This window comes from Centroberyx affinis, unplaced genomic scaffold (genome assembly GCF_046629955.1).
Source record: "Centroberyx affinis isolate AG114_WGS23_722 - 3 ecotype Tasmania unplaced genomic scaffold, CSIRO-AGI_Caff_v1 ptg002102l_1, whole genome shotgun sequence".
NCBI classification, from domain to species: Eukaryota; Metazoa; Chordata; class Actinopteri; order Beryciformes; family Berycidae; genus Centroberyx; species Centroberyx affinis.
The window spans coordinates 196,863-212,870 of record NW_027280428.1 but is presented as its reverse complement, the minus strand read 5'-3'; the positions used below and the strand labels follow the sequence as shown (position 1 = coordinate 212,870).

The following is a 16,008-nucleotide window of genomic DNA, read 5'->3' as shown; positions in this document are numbered from 1 at the left end:
CATTAAAGATGGGTAAAATAGTTCTATATGATGTTATTTAATAATTTTCATGTTTCTCAGTTGTCAGGATTGGAAGAAAATATGAATTGACAAATCACACAGCAGATATGAAAGAAAATGCTGCATTATTTAATTAAGCTCACTCAGAAATAATTCTGTGCCCAACAACATAGTTATGGAAATACTGTACTGGCACAACAGGAACCTGAGATCTCACCTCCTCTCCAGTTGTGACTTTCTGCACAGACAAGTCCAACTTCTCCACAATGCGGAGAATGGACTTCACCAGTTCATCATAAAGAAGACGGCTCAAAGACACCAGAGCAGAGTTCTGGCTTTCAAAAGCTCCATCCAGAAATCCTGAATCCTGCAGGTGGACACAAATGTAACAATAAAGTCAGACTTCTGCAGTCAGACTTTCTTGTCATTGAACTTGTATTTACTACATTGTATCGTGGTATTGAATCATGACGCCCATATCACGCATTGAATCGTATCGTGAGACAAGCATATCGTCTCGCCCCTAATAATAGGCTATAAAGAACAAAAGTAATGGAAAAAATACTATAAACTTAGGCAAGAACATACCTTCAACTGATCACAGTCTAGAAGGCTCTTGTACAGGCCAAGGTAGTCCTGACTAGACGGGACCTTCCACTTCCCAGTACGCATTTGGGAAGAGCCTTCACCGTTCCCAGTGTCTTTGTCCTGAGGAAAGAACAACAACAGTATCTTTGAGACACCATTCTCCCATCGCTAAAATAAAAAGCTAAGATTTTATGAGACAAAGCAAAGTCAATGAATGGGAGACTGACTTCCAGGTGTGGATTCCATTGTTAAAATAAACATGCAAAAAAAAAAAAAAAAAGTCTAACCTCAGAAAGCATGATGGGTTTTGAGCAGACACGGATCAAGCCCTGGTGCACTGAAGAAGAAGCAAAAGTGAATGATGCATTTCGGGATTTCATTGTTTAAAAAGTTAAGAAAGCACAAATATGGAAGGTGTATCCGTGATTCTGTGACAAAGCAGGGCCGCTGAATTCAGGTGCATCATTTTCCCCAGCTGTTATGTGCCAACAGAAACATAAAAACACCATTTTTATTTTGATGTATGAAAGGCATTTTTGGCCCAACGTGCCCATGAGCAACTCACCCACAGAGCTGATAAAGCTCCACAGGACGGGTCCCTTAGACGCCATGGCCACCAGCACCTTCAGGATGGAGCGGCAACACGCCGTCTGCATCCTCTCACTGTACTGGGGGAAGGTGTCAATCTGCACCACCAGGAGGCGCTCCAGCAGCGGCGTATACACCTCTGGGATCTGAGAACAGGCGGGATAATAAGCAGTTGTCAAAATGAAAACAAAGCATCAGCATTATTAGCATTATTCCACAGTTGGTACAGGTGAGTCACGACGCAGTATATATTCTGTAGCTGAACTAATGAGGTCGCTACCTTGTCCAGGTGAATGATGACACTGGCGATAGAGTCCAGGAAGCTGGGCAGCTGGTAGAAGCTGTCGTCCTCCCTGTCAGACTCAGTCAGGTACATCTGTTTGCAGCGCTGGATCAGCTCTGTGTACATCAGGTCCACGTCTTGAGGGCAAACCTTTTTGCATGGCTACAGGGCAACAACAAGAATTTACAGAAACACTGAAACATCTATACTGGACTAAGAAGTCTAGATTATATGTAAACTACAGTAGAACCTCAAATAAACATCCGAACTTCAAACTGTCCAGTTGACTACACAGGTAATGAAACCAAATATCACGCAGTGCAAGAATTAGGCTTGGGCCGATATTCGCTAATATTGAATATCGCGATATTTCGTGAATATTGTGCCATTTTCCGCGATATCGAGTATGGCAAATAACACTGCGATAAGCATACTGTGATAAACATACAGCTACAAAGTGATAAACATACAGCTGCAAAGAATCCATATCCCCGTATGGCGATAGACAGTTCCTTGTGTGTGGAGTCCATGGTCTTTATAATGGAGCAGAACTTCTGCATGAAGAACTTCAGCTTGCTTTTGTGCTCCTCAATGTTCTCCGCCACCAGGATCGCAACCTGAAAATAACCATCCAAACACAGTAGGGGTATGAGAGTTTGGAAATCTCTAGCTGCTCTGTTGACAATGAATGAGAGTCATCAAAAGGACTTTTATTTATTTTCAACCAGAAGTGAAAGTCCACACAGTTTTTGTGCGTGTGTGTGCTGGAAAAGCCCTTAAGTGTTTACCTGTTTAAGGAAGGACTCGAGCGCATAGTAGCTGGTCTTCTTCATCTCGGCATTGATGTGTCCACAGAGCTTGGACATGACGTCAAACACGGCTCTGTAGTGGTCCATCAGGCAGCTGCTGAACTGGCCTGCGTGCTTGGCAAATAGTCTCAGCCCAGCTGTCGAAGAAACAGAACATGCAGTTGTATTCTTACAGCTGAAGAGAGTCTGATGTCTATTTTACAAGGGAAATTGTAAGCCTTACCAAAGGTGACGGCATAGCGACTCATTTCCGTCTACAACAAAGATTGAGAAACAAGCCATTGAAGAGGAATGGTATTAAAGTGTTACATGTTATGTGAAATGCAATGACACAGCAGCACAGTGTGCAATTATAATGTATGTACGTAAACTTGGACAACATGATCTCACAAAGTCTTTTACCTGTGGACGGATCGTCTTCAGGGCATACTGGAATATTTCCTTTGATGTTGCTGGGTCTGCGCAAGTCAAGAGACGCAAACCATTTGAGGACAAATCACGCCGCCATAGACAAAGAATCAAGAATATACTCCATGTGTGGCTGTATAGATGTGAAATAAACAGCATATTTATTAAAAAAAAGAAAGCAGGCATGTATGCGATTCCCCACCTTCTTCCATGGTTTTAGTGAAGTTGACCATCAGAGCAGTGATTCCTCTCAAACATCCCGCCACAACAGTAAGTTTTGGCTCCTTTGTCGAAGAGGTCATCTGAAATGAAAACATGAAAGGAAACCATGACTAAATAAATTTCCGACAAAGGCAAATTTACCTGCATTTGCGCTTGGCAGTTGTTAATATCGGATATGGTATTTCATATCCATGCCATCTACACACATACCTGTTCTTTTAGCTCTCCTAGATAGGCTTTGTAGAGTTTCTCAGAGTTGTTGACCATCTCACTGGGGTGGACCTCTCCGAGAACTCCCAGCAGCTCGTAGATTTTACCAAGGACTATTGTGATGGTAACAAAAAGAGATTCAAATGGTTCAGTAGTTCATAGTTTCACCATCTGGGTAAAGTCATTTGGGTGAGATGTTAAAACAAAAAGAGAGGGACAACTCACCCGAATCCGCTATTTTGTTCTTCTGACAGAGCTCGCTGTAGTATCTGTTGAATATTTCACAGACTCTCAAGTCTGCAGCCACGCTGGAAGCCTTCGTCATATGAAGAACCTACGGAACAGATAGGGGGATATGTCTAACCAGAGTGTGGCAACACTAACGGCATGGTTACAGGACATCCATTAATTTTAATCCAAATTATATTCAATCCCCTTGTTCAGACTGGCATACAAGTCTCTACCAAAGCTAGTAACAAGAAAGCCAAGACAGAAACACTTTCTGGAGCTTCTCCATTGACAACTAAGAAAAGACACACTATGTGGACATTGTGAAATTTGCTATTCCTAAAAAGCCCTAAAAATAATCAAAGTAACATAATAGCTCAGCAAAACATTGCTTATTAAAACTCGGTGTGCTTATACCACCTTCAATTACAATAGAATCTTCTTAAAGTTCATATTCACAAATATCGACTTAACCGTCATAAGACCGTGTGATTTGCATGGGAATTCTGTTTAGAGTGGATTTCTGCTTTAGGTCTGAATGCAGATCATGTTGATCACACTGACACTGACACACCGAGAGGTTGACATTCAAGAAAGATGCACAAGATGCGGATAAAAAACCAACCTTGATAAGGAGTTCCAGGGCCGGAGTCCTGCATTTAGCTCCTTTATCCTTTGTGTACACAACCATGCAAGTGTCCTGTAAAGAAAGTGGACACCATCATTTTTCAGGAAATCAACTTGTACCTTAATTTTTTGGATGAAACATTCAACATGGCTCCAAATGGAGGACTTACCCTAATATCAATGGCGTAAGTCTTCTCCCAACCTTTAACTCTTGGACGCATCCTCTCCAAGAACTTATCCAGGAAAGATATGATCTCAACCCGGGTGTCCCGGAGCTGGAAAAAAGACGTTTCTGTTACCAAAAGAAGAACTTAGCTGTTTGTTATGTTATTTACTGGATGCTCGCAGATACCGACCTCGTCTGACGCCAGGGATTTTCTGAGGAAGGTGAGCAGGCCATATTCTTTTGAGAACAGTAAGGATGTCTGTAAAGCTTCAAGATGAAGATGCAAATACAGTTAGAATCCAAAACAAATGTAATGACCCAATATTCCAATGAATGATATAAAAAAACATGCTTTTGTGTAGTATTTAATATTAGCATCTCTATCCCAACATTATACCTGTACAAGGGGACCACCGCTTTATTTCATCTATGAATTGTTAAACCTATGTGATATTAAAGCCTGTATTAGGGAACATTTGCTACTGCCTCCAACAGTGAAGAATGCTCCAGCCCCTTGTCTATTATCTTACCAATATATTACAACTCCACAGAGAATATGCCATATATATATACCCAATCCACCAAGCACCACTTATTCCAATACAATTTTAACTTTCAGAACAGGTTCGCCTGTTATTCACACAATCTCCCACCGAAATGAACCGTGGAGGGCGGTAGCTAAGAGTGTGAACAAATCTCCAATTTCATAATTTATTGAAATAAAGGACTGCTTGCTAATCACTTGCATGCCGAGCTTACCAGTAGATGCTACCGATTCACAAAAGTTCTTTAGTCATATTCTACGAGCTATGTACTGGTTGTCTATAAGCAAAGCCTCATTACATTGCCAGATTTTTAATTGACTTAAGCGTGGAGTTCTCTACATACGGGAGAACGGAATGTATCGAGTATGGTTATTTTGCTTTTAAGTGCGTGCGTATTTAGGTTTGATAGAAAATTAGCTTCACTAAAACCGACCTTCATGGCAGGAAGACCCGCCTCCTTGCACCTGATAATGCATTGTAATAGAAAGTACTTTCCCCACGTTACATGTTGCTAATATTAATAGTCTGCTACTGAATGTGCTGAAAACGACGAGTTTAGTGTGACCTTAGTTTACGGGAACAAACTTCCACTGAAGCTACTTAGCAAACTCTTACAAGATGCTAGCTCATGTACGTGAGTTCTCCCGGTGTTTGCCAAACACCATTCAAAATCTGGCAGTTTAGTGATGCCTTGCTTATCCGCGACCGTGCACGCCTCGTAGAGCCTCATTTGAAACTATGTGTAATTCGTTACGTCGTTTTGGTGAATTCGGTGTATAACTGATCCACCAAGCAGCACTTCTTTTGGTTAAAATCTCAACTTTTGTAACTGGTTCAGCCTGCTCGTTCCCCGCCCACCACGGTGCATTTTGGCGGAAGAGGCTAGTAGGAATAACAGACGAACCAAGTCTAATAGTTGACATTTTATTGAAACGAGAGCTATTTTGTGTATCAGGTGTATGCCGAACTGAAAGTTGGCTCCTTGAAAATCATAAAAGATCTTAAGTTATATTCTACTTCGTGTTTAACGTTTGCCAATAAGCAAGAAAGCATTAAACTGCCAGATGTGTCAATAACGTTTGGCTCCCACGTCTCTGCAGTCAAGAGAATGGAACAGGGGCGTAAGACGTGCAGGATCTTAATAGCTTCACAGTCTTACCAAGTTCATTCTCGGTTGGTGTTAGCATGCATTCCTGTCCCAAATCACCGACAATATCATGACATTTTAAAGCTGCAGCTCGTGTGTCTTCGTCTGAAAGTGATTCGTGGAGTTTCAGAAGAAGCCCTTGAATCCCTCCATCAACGTTGCTGCTGGAGGAAGACATAACTGGAGCAATTAGCTAAGCTAACATCACAAGCTTGAGCTGAACATAACAAGAGGAGCGCATTCAAAGATAACTATCTACTGAGCTTGCTAACAGTGTCTGGCGCGCTGTTAAAATCAGTCAACACAGAAGGATGTAAGGTGTATATTTTTCAAAATAAAAGCCCCCATTAATGGTCCAAAGTGGGCTCTCAGGTGACCTATATGCGCCCTCTAGCGGCCATAGAGCTGGGCTAGTTGTTTCATGAGTAAGTTGTCTCCTGAACTCTGAACCTGAAAATAAATATTTTAGAGCCAAATGTCCAATTACACAAATGCTTACTTTCTTAATAAAATGTTACCTATGTTGATTACAGCAGTATAAGTCAAAACACTCTAATGTAATATTTTTTTTATGTTTTTGATACCTGAAAGTATCAGTAATAAGTAATAAAATCTTATTTTTGTTCCTCTCATTTTTTTTCTCATAAAGTACTCAAAATAATTATACATTGTGAAATAAAAGCAAGGGTCAGCTATAACCTGATTTAAATTTGAATGGTTTAGTCAAGCTATGTGCTCAGGGAAGGGACCTTGGTCAGGAATACCTTTTTTGGTTAGAAATACCATTACATTCATCCTTTTCTGAATATATATTATTTTGGTACCTTTTTTTTGTAATGTGCTCTGTGCACTCCCAATCTCTGCAAGACTTGCTGTTATTGGTGTTGGCTAAAGGCTATATGGTTCAAGGTCTAAATGCCAGTGTTCCATCAACTTGAGACTAGACTGAAAAACTGAGCTTCTCACTCATAATGACCAACCCTGAATAGGCTACTACCTGTAAAATGTGGTTTCTTGTCATCTAGGAAAAATGTATCATAATCAGCTAATATCTACTTAAATGTGGTAAAGACTATGGTAGCCCATCTTGTCATCTAGGAAAAATGTATCAGAATTAGGTAATATCTGTTTAAATGTGGTAAAGACTATGGTAGCCCATCTTGTCATCTAGGAAAAATGTATCAGAATTAGGTAATATCTGTTTAAATGTGGTAAAGACTATGGTAGCCCATCCTGTCTGGTGCCCACTCTGCTGGGCATGGTGGGACTTAACCTCTACAAAAAGGCCAACGCCCAGAAGCCCAGCAAGAAGAAGCAAGAAGAAATAAGCACAAGGCACAAATTTCAATAAAATAAAAAAAAGTTGTGCTTGTGTTTCATAATGTCCATTTTGTTTAATATTAATACATGCCATTTAACAGGTGCATCAACACAAGGAGTAAAAGGTGTCTTGAAAATACAATAGATGTTCTTTAAACTTCAACTGTGTTTTCTCAACACCACATATAGACAATACTGTAGCCAAGTAACGGATGTGCATTTTGTTGCCCCTGTCGGTCTGTATTACACTTTATGTTGTTGTTACGTGTGCAGCTTCAATGACGGTGCGATGTCTGCGCTGTCGGTCGGCAGGTGCCGGTGCAGCGATGGTGGGCTGGGACACCATGAGCAGGGAGTTGGGCTGGCTGAGGGTTTCGCCGCTGACAGAAATGCCGTCCAGGTGCTGCCGCAGAAGGACCTGCAGCTGCTGGTTCTCTCGCTTCAGAACCTCTTTCTTTCTCCCCAGACACTGTCGCTCCAGCAGAACCTTATGGTAGCGCTGCCAGAACCGCTCTAAATCTGGGTAGTCCAGCATTGCCTAGAGGCGGAGTCACAAAGATGAAAGTGTTGAACAGTGTAACAGCATACTTTAATCCTGCAATAAGTGATATCAGACCTTATAACCAATCCTGAAACTAATGTGTGCTATGTGGATGTTTCATTGAGACCAATATCCACATAGCAGCCAGCTGTGTTGCTGTTTTCACCTCTTTTCTAAAGCTTGTTGTCAAATTCCTTAGTAGGAATTCGTAGTGCAGAGGCTTTGCTGTGTGTTATTTACAAATGAGTTGCGGTTTCTGTCGCCCTCTACTGGTGAGAAAAATCGCTTATTGCAGCTTTAAGCAACAGTTATATTACATGTACGTTACATAAAACTGTAGCAGAATCACTACCTTTGCTAGTTCCTCAGATGGTGGCTCCGTTGCAATCAGTCTTTCCTGGCTTTGTTCCTCCGTAGTTAGAGAGGAAGCGTAGAACGGCAGGACTTTTTCACGCTCACTTTCTTTCTTGCGGCACATCTCGGCGAGACGTAAAATCTTCTCCCCCTGGACCACACCGCAGAGGGCACAACAAGCAGAGGGTAAAAAACGACGAATATCACTAGACAGAAACGGGAATGAATGCCAAGTGAAGACGTGGATAAATGACTTCTGAGAGATAAACACCTTAGCGGCAACTCCCTGCAGCTTCTTGGCAGCCGCGTCGCTCTGGACGGTGAGCTCGGTGAGCCGGCTCCTCTCCGCTGCGCGAGCCTGACTCAGCTGGGCCTTGAGCTGGCGAGTCTGCAGGGTCACCTCGTCCCTTTTGGCTCTCAGCTCCTGTGCAGCCACCTCACTTTCCCTCTGGCCGGAGCCTAGCTTCGCCCGCAGCGCGCCGATCGAGTCCTGAGAAATCAGACCAGTGAGGTGGAAGCACTTATTGAGATCCACATATCTTATGGGACAAACAGAACGAAGCAATATGGTACAAAGAAATTCACTCCAATGACATGATGACACAAAGTTGCACTCTACTATCATATCTTTGATCTTGGGTTCAAATGCATTTGTTGTTTGGTGTTATATGTATTTGAGTGCCCTGACTACAGCTATACAAGTAAAAGGTATTAATATTACTACTACTAATACTAATGCTACTGCTATGACAACAATGATTAGTAATAAAGATGATGACATTATATTAAGATGTAAGGGAAGTGTGTGTTTTTTAAACAGCATCTTATGCAGCGAGCTATATTTTTATGAGCGGAGGAACTCTAGTTATAAGGCAGAAATGAAAGGAGGGGCACTCCTGGAGAATGGCCTTATGTAAAACACTGACTTATGATGAGTGTGTTTAGTATCTAAAGAGGTTCAGGAGAGGATTATCTGATCGGGAAAGAATGGATTCTGGAGAAGTTACTGAGGGGGAGATCTTGGAGATGATGGAAGTGTCATTTGAGGGATTGAATTGGTTAGCTCTGCCTTTCCTTTTGAGGGAGAGCTGGAGGAGACACACTAACAACAAACAATACATGGTGTGTCCTAACTATATGAAGATTCTTCTCAAATATTACACCTCTGAACTGACCTGCATCTTCTGCAGCTTTCTCATCTGTGCGTCGATCTCCTGAGCATTGCGCTGGTCACGGGCGCGCAGTGCCTCGAAAGCCACGTGCCGATCGTCGGTGGCCTCGGTGTAACCCGACAGAACCTGCTGGACCTGACGCCTCAAGCTCTCCACCTTGCTCTCCGTCTGCATCCGCAGTGCGTGCTTCTCCTTGATGCTCTAACCAAAGAGCGGCAGGAGATGACAAACAAAATTCAAAGCAAACATTTCATATTTTGTTCAGAAAGGGTAGAGGTGATGGAAAAAGAGCTGACACCCAGTGTGAAGATCTTAAGGCAGGGGGAGGTTTCAGATATCAGTCATATTGATAACAATGAAATCTCTCTTTCTATGAGATACCCTGTGTTTGATGGCATCCCGACTGCTCTGGTACTCCTGTTGGGCTTCACTGTCCACCTTGCTAGAGCGCTGCTCCAGGGCAAAAGTCCCATCCTCCAAATAGGCGCTCTCTTGCTGATGCAGCGCCAAGATCTGCTCTCTGAAAGACGCATATAAAGCACAAGGCAGAATACGGGTAACAATGCAGCCTATGGCATTTGTAGTCAAAGTGTCAGAGAAGAACACACACACCTCTCAGAGTTGAACTCGGTGCACAGCTCCTCCAGATCGCTGCTCCAGTGTTGCTGCAGGGACGCCAGCCTCCCGCCCTGCAGAGCCAGCAGCTGCTCCACACGCTGCTGGTGAGAGCGCAGAGCCTGGGCCGACTGCTGCTCCGCCTCCTTCAGGTCACTCACCAAGCACTGCGACACACGGAATGATGGAGTGACATTGATATATGATAATAACACATGTACACAGAGATGGGCAGTATTTAAATTACAGGTGTTTGAAATGTGTATTTTCATTACTTTTGAGTATTTTGTCATTTGTATTTGACCCGAGTGAAAAAAAAGTATCAAGATACTGTATATATTGAATTTGAAATACTTAAATTATTTTTTTAGAATATGTAAGAAGTCTAAATGAAATGGGGAGTTCCAATATTTAGATTTCCATATGCAGTCCTGTTTTGACTGTTCCTATGGACATGTGTAAGGAAGAAAAGAACAAAAATGCACACCTATGTTGTTGAGGTGCTGGCTTGCAAGGCATAAACATCAAAAGAAAGGAGAAGCCGCACACTCTTAACTCCGAGTTTGTGTGGCTTCTCCTTCCTATGGACACTGATTGATGCATGTGCCAGCTGGAAGTGACTCCATGAGTCAAAAGCAAGTAAAAAACAGGTAAACAGTGATTTGATAACTGTTCAAATCTAAGGAAAGGTAGTTGTACAATGTACTTAAAATCAACTAAAAAGAAACAAAAAAAGAGAAAACAGTGACTTGTTAAAAGAAAAAAGTTCATTAAAAATGTTCATTAAGAGGCAGAAAAGATAAAAAGTTTAGTTTTTTTTCTCCTTTTTCTTTTACGCAAGGCTGCTGTTTGGGGCTTCATGCCTGAGTTATTACTAAACACCTAAAAGGCAAATGATACATTTAACAGTCATGTATTTGTATTTTATATCTAGATACATTTTACTGTATTTTTGCCCATCTCTGCATGTACAACCCACTGATATCAAGGCAAACACCAGGCACCATCAGAAGCAACTTTCGTGTGGGGAGTCCAGCAGGAGTTGGGGCATGAAAGTCACCTTGATAACACTGTCCTTGCAGTCCAGCACCCTCTCGAAGGTCTGACTGAGCACGGCGATGTCCCCGCGCAGCTCGGCGTCGCGCGTCTGCCGAAGCATGGCCCGCCACTGCTGGTTCAGCTTGTGCAGGTTGACGGCGGTGTTCTTCTCCTCCTTCTGCAGCTTATCCTGATTCCAAAAGGAAGGGGAGTGGGTCGGAGTGGAAGGCGTACGCTGCCCAGTCAAAAGTCCGGACCACACCTGATTGAATGTACTCGAAGCCATTTTGATCTAAAGGCTTCTGCTTAAACGCTTGAAATTAGTTTCTTAGACAAATATAAATAGTGTTAAAAAAGTTGATACCTATGTATGAATTTCTTTCCAAAGCCTTTTGCCTTTCCACTAAGGCAAAGTTTGGCTGCTTTATGAATCTAAAATATCATTTTGTTTTGATTTGTTTCACAATTTTTGGTCACTGCATAATTCCATTTGTGTTATTTCATAGTTTTGAAGCCTTTACTATAATTCTAAAATGTGGAAAAACAGTAAAAGTAATGAAAAATGTGTGTGTCCAAACTTTTATCTGGTAGTGTATATAGAGCTACTAGCAAAAGAGCAGAAAATGTAGGCTTGAAATCAGGACATTTTCTTTACTGTTAGGCTAGATTTTATATTGGATTTGCATGGATACAGTGTCTGCCTTACCTTAAGAAATTGTGTAAGCATTTCCTCTTTCTTTTTGGCCATCTCCTCCTCTGCTTGGGCTCTCTGCTGCATGTAGAGGAGCCTCTCCTCTTCGGTCTTCCCAGCCAGCTTACCCCCTCCACCTTTTTTAGCTCCTTTCTTTGGCATTATCCCACCGTCTCCCTCTCCTGCCGGTGCTTTGTTTGACTGCCGTTAGTTTTATCTGACTGCAACACGCCTCCCAAATGAGACACAGTCATCTTAGTCATGTCATAGCCGTTTTATTTATAGCTAACGTTACCTAGCAAGTTTTGAGCTAGCAAGTTTTAAGCTATGTTTGCAACAAGATAACGTACAATGGATATGGTTTCTGATAACGGTTTCACACTCCACACGGTTACACACCATACCTGTGACAGTTAGCCTACATTATCCTGTACTAAACCCAAAATACACCTCCAAATGAGCAATAAGTTAGTTCAACATTTATTTGGAGCCGTTAACTAAATTATAATTTTCCTAGAAACAGCGAGCGCTCGTGAAGTCAACTCGCCAGAGCTGTAATAAATTGACGTAAAATAATCATTTTGTTAATGCTTATTTGCAACCAGTACCCGTCTACCTAATTCAAACTGATACTATATTAATTTAGAAAGCCCTGAACAAGAGATAGCCATAGTATCAAGTGTTTTTCCATCTTACCTGTGAGCAAACGTCATGAAGTGGGACTTTGTGTACGGTCTCCTAGCAACAGCTTGAGTTCCGGATATGGGGTTTATAAAAATAAATAAATAAATAAAAACTAAAACACTGTGGTCATACAAGTTTAAGTTTATTTATTCGTGTATTTTGAATTAAAATGTATCAAATATTTATGAAAACAAAGAAGAACATTTGCGAAACTGTACATTACTACGTACACTGCATTAATGAGAATAACACGGGATTATTATAATTATATATACATGATATGTAACCAGCAGTGACAAAGTCGAGAGCACTAAACCATTTTCGATAAACAGCTAACAATAAGACTTATTACAGAATTTGTTACACTATTGTAAAAATGCAACAAACAGTGACCAAATTCTCTGGTGCTGATCAATCTCTAAATTTACATGTTGACACGTGGTAACAAGCCAATCATCTTTTTCGCATTATTCCAGCATTGAGAAGATCCAGTCCAGGCAGAGTAATCTACCTAGCAACACTTGTTAGTTGTCAAGAAATTTTCCCTTCATGTTTTTCTAGTTTAACCATGAAATGTGTATCAGGATGGGTTTTTTTTTTAGCCATTTTAAACTTTCATGTAAATAAAAATTAGATTTTTGTCCTAAATTAAACACCTGTAACCTTAGAAGAATAACTGGCAGACACATACATACCATTAATAAAGTTTTTGGAATGCTTTTTTTTTTTTTGCCTTTTGTGTTTTGAAACTTTTATCTAAACAGAAATCAGATTTTTATCTCAAACCACAGTGTACTGCTACAACCACAGTAGACAATAGCTGGGATGCAAATACATACATACAATGTCCGGCAGATGGTGCTGTACTTACAGTAGAGAATAGCTGCCATTCACATACATTCAATGTGCAACTACTTTTTCCAGAATAAATTAAATTAGAGCATGTATACATGATATGCAAAGTGTGCACATATTCACATTACCAGTTCTACAGAAGGCCATAGAGAATATTAGATATTAGATTAGATACTTCATCAAATATTAAATAATAAATTATTATTATATGTGTGTGTATATATATATATATATATATATATATATGTGTGTGTGTGTGTGTGTGTGTGTGTGTATATATGTATGTATATTTATATATGTATATATGTATGTATGTGTGTGTGTGTGTGTGTATATATGTATATATGTATGTGTATATATGTATATGTGTGTATGTATGTATATATGTATATATATATATATATATATATGTGTGTGTGTGTGTGTGTGTGTGTGTGTATATGTATATACATATATATATATATACATTTTTTTCAAGCACTATTCAATATTCAAGCACTTTGACAGGACCATGAAAACCTTCCACTTACGGCCTGTAGATGGGGTAGCAGTGCAAACTTAATGTGAAGTAGCCTACAGACTTGTTATTCACAGGCCTTTATATAAATGGCAGGAATTTACAACCCAGGCAAACGCAATAAAGTTTATCTGCTGTCTCTATAGGAGGCATGCTATACACCTTTTTTCTCTGGATTGTGTTTTGTGCGCACACTAAAGTGAATGCTAATTAGTTAGTGTGGTTAGTGGGCTTTTATGGAGTCCATTTATTATATTTTTAATATTAACGTATTTATTTCTTGCGTGAATCTGCTGACTCCTGCAATTTTGAGGGATAACAAGTCAGACCACAGATTTCAGGTTGGTCATATAGATACGAGCGAAGCAAAAGCTGCGTCAAGCTAGCCAGAGTTAGCCAGAATGATAACGGAAATAAGTCGATATTGCCTTCAAAATACAATTATGATTTTTGTAACACGGGGGGAAAGATGGCGTCTTACACATGCGTTCATTGAGTTTTGGAGGTTATTAATGTATGCTGGGAAAAGTATTGGAATTGTACTTTCATCTTCAAATATATTCTGTCTCTTCACTTTACGTTACAACCACAACACAGGTTCGTCAACAAGGGTTTTTTTTATTTTATTTTAAAAGCAAAGACCGGAAGTTTCTTGTTAAATTCGGGCTAGCTTAACGCTGTTTAAAGCAGAAGACACCTGTTGTTAGGGGAGGACTCCACACTAATCTCCACCACGCATACACCAATCACAAGTTATGCTCAACATCACATGGAAAGAGGAGGCGATTCAACAAAGTCACAGTTTAGTTGAGCTGCATTGCTCCTACAAAGTCCAGCTCGGGACGGTGAGGGGTTTTGGGATACGGTTACGATTGAAAAGGTATAACGTTGTCCTATAAAATTGGATTAAGTCGTGTTTCCCCAAGACTAGCCATCGGCCACGCCACCACATCAGGAATTTCTTTAGCTGCAATGTTTCAGGATTCAACGGCAGGTGTGTATTTTGTGCGTATTAATTCATAACCTATGTTTCGGTACAAGCCATTTGCTGCTAATAAATACTATTCACTTTATGTTTGTTAAGGCATTCATACATGGGCAACGTCTCGAGACCGACACGTTAGCCCCCGATAGGTACGCCGAACCGCATTAAAACTCTGGTAGTATAATGCTGCCTTGTTTTGCGGCAGAGCTACATACTGGAATAACAGGATTTAGGAAATTAACGTATCTGAATCGTTAGCGGCACTCATCTATTCGGCATACTCCCAATACACAAAGCGGCACTAATTCCAATAAAATTTCCACTTTTAGAATTTGTTCGCCCGTTATTCCCGGACTCTTCTTCCACCAAAACACACGGTGCAGGGCGGTAACGAGCAGTGTGAACCAATTCTAAAAGTTGAAATTTTATTAGAATAAAGTGCTGCTTGTCATATTATCTATATGCCGAATTTACTAGAAAACCTTAACAATTCGTGAAAGGTATTAAGTTGGGTTGTACCTTGTATGTAACATTTCGCCTATAAGCAAAAATCATTGCACTACCAGATTTTTTAAATGGGAGTTTGACTATACGTTCTTTCTTTACGTCCTTTCGCCAGAAGGAGACTCGAGACAATGAGAACTTGCTTGTCTTATAAACTGTGACAACAAACGAGGCTAGAGACTCAAGGGTGTAGACAGGGAAACTGTGTAGTGTAGAATCTGCTTACTCAAACATATGAATGTAACGTCTCAAGTTTATAATGTTAGCAGGGTACCTGGTTTGCACAATACACGGGCAACCTGTTGTTTCATATGAGGTGTTGCATGTGTGATAAAGATTAACAGCCAAATAATGTTTTGTAGGCTATCACTCTTAGGTTACAGCATTGGAACCTGTAAATACACAGTTTATCAATTAGTTTGGTAAATAACAGTTTAAGAATAGCTGTGTGACTGTCTGTGTTTTGGTCTGTACTGTGTTTCATTATTGTATTAAGGCCAAGGGCGTGTGGAGACAGATTGAGCACCACCACAGCAGTGTGATGTTTAAGATGATCTCACACCATGTACTGAAACAGCACTGCTTGTGCATTGCATTGCATTGCATTGTATTGCATTGCAGCGCTTCTGAAAAACGGTCTCGCTGCACAGCACATTTTCTTCTGATAGATACACTTAAACTCCCTGCAGATTCACTGTTGGCAATTCCATGGGAAATATGGAAGGTGTGCCTGTTGAATGCTGTCAACAAGTAGCAGTGACAACCCATTTGAGTGTGTTGTGGACACATGGAGAGATGTGTAATGTTGCAAAACTGAAGTGGGACTATGAATTGCCCGGTTTTAGTTGCTGCTGTTGGATGATGTGTTCTGCTGTAAACCAACACTGGTGACTGGATGATGTGTCATAGCT

At 40.7% G+C, this 16,008-nt stretch overlaps 3 protein-coding genes across 3 annotated transcripts in view; 1 reads left to right on the top strand and 2 right to left on the bottom strand.

The window, feature by feature from the left end:
• Window positions 1–5,999, bottom strand: part of prkdc (protein kinase, DNA-activated, catalytic subunit) — a 41,046-nt gene extending 35,047 nt beyond the window's left edge. The window contains exons 1-16 of the mRNA XM_071531604.1: window positions 5,834–5,999; window positions 4,316–4,396; window positions 4,134–4,255; window positions 3,962–4,036; window positions 3,334–3,442; window positions 3,109–3,221; window positions 2,879–2,978; window positions 2,671–2,726; window positions 2,492–2,522; window positions 2,248–2,405; window positions 1,930–2,076; window positions 1,457–1,621; window positions 1,154–1,322; window positions 876–925; window positions 589–708; window positions 206–367 (exon numbers count right to left, since the gene is read on the bottom strand). Of these exons, the coding sequence (XP_071387705.1) occupies window positions 206–367; window positions 589–708; window positions 876–925; window positions 1,154–1,322; window positions 1,457–1,621; window positions 1,930–2,076; window positions 2,248–2,405; window positions 2,492–2,522; window positions 2,671–2,726; window positions 2,879–2,978; window positions 3,109–3,221; window positions 3,334–3,442; window positions 3,962–4,036; window positions 4,134–4,255; window positions 4,316–4,396; window positions 5,834–5,999 (1,824 nt within the window). The remainder of the gene's footprint in view (window positions 1–205; window positions 368–588; window positions 709–875; window positions 926–1,153; window positions 1,323–1,456; window positions 1,622–1,929; window positions 2,077–2,247; window positions 2,406–2,491; window positions 2,523–2,670; window positions 2,727–2,878; window positions 2,979–3,108; window positions 3,222–3,333; window positions 3,443–3,961; window positions 4,037–4,133; window positions 4,256–4,315; window positions 4,397–5,833) is intronic.
• A 212-nt stretch (window positions 6,000–6,211) lies between these two features.
• Window positions 6,212–11,714, bottom strand: ccdc65 (coiled-coil domain containing 65). The gene is made up of 9 exons (XM_071531621.1): window positions 11,568–11,714; window positions 10,884–11,051; window positions 9,821–9,990; window positions 9,590–9,728; window positions 9,212–9,409; window positions 8,308–8,526; window positions 8,035–8,187; window positions 7,407–7,679; window positions 6,212–6,271 (listed from the first exon to the last, which is right to left on the bottom strand). Exons 1-9 carry the CDS (start codon window positions 11,712–11,714, stop codon window positions 6,212–6,214), a joined length of 1,527 nt encoding a protein of 508 aa, XP_071387722.1.
• A 2,735-nt stretch (window positions 11,715–14,449) lies between these two features.
• The window catches only part of LOC139654511 (rho GTPase-activating protein 29-like), a 41,158-nt gene continuing 39,599 nt past the window's right edge, over window positions 14,450–16,008 (top strand). The window contains exon 1 of the mRNA XM_071531601.1: window positions 14,450–14,602. The gene's annotated coding sequence lies outside the window, so the exon portion shown is untranslated. The remainder of the gene's footprint in view (window positions 14,603–16,008) is intronic.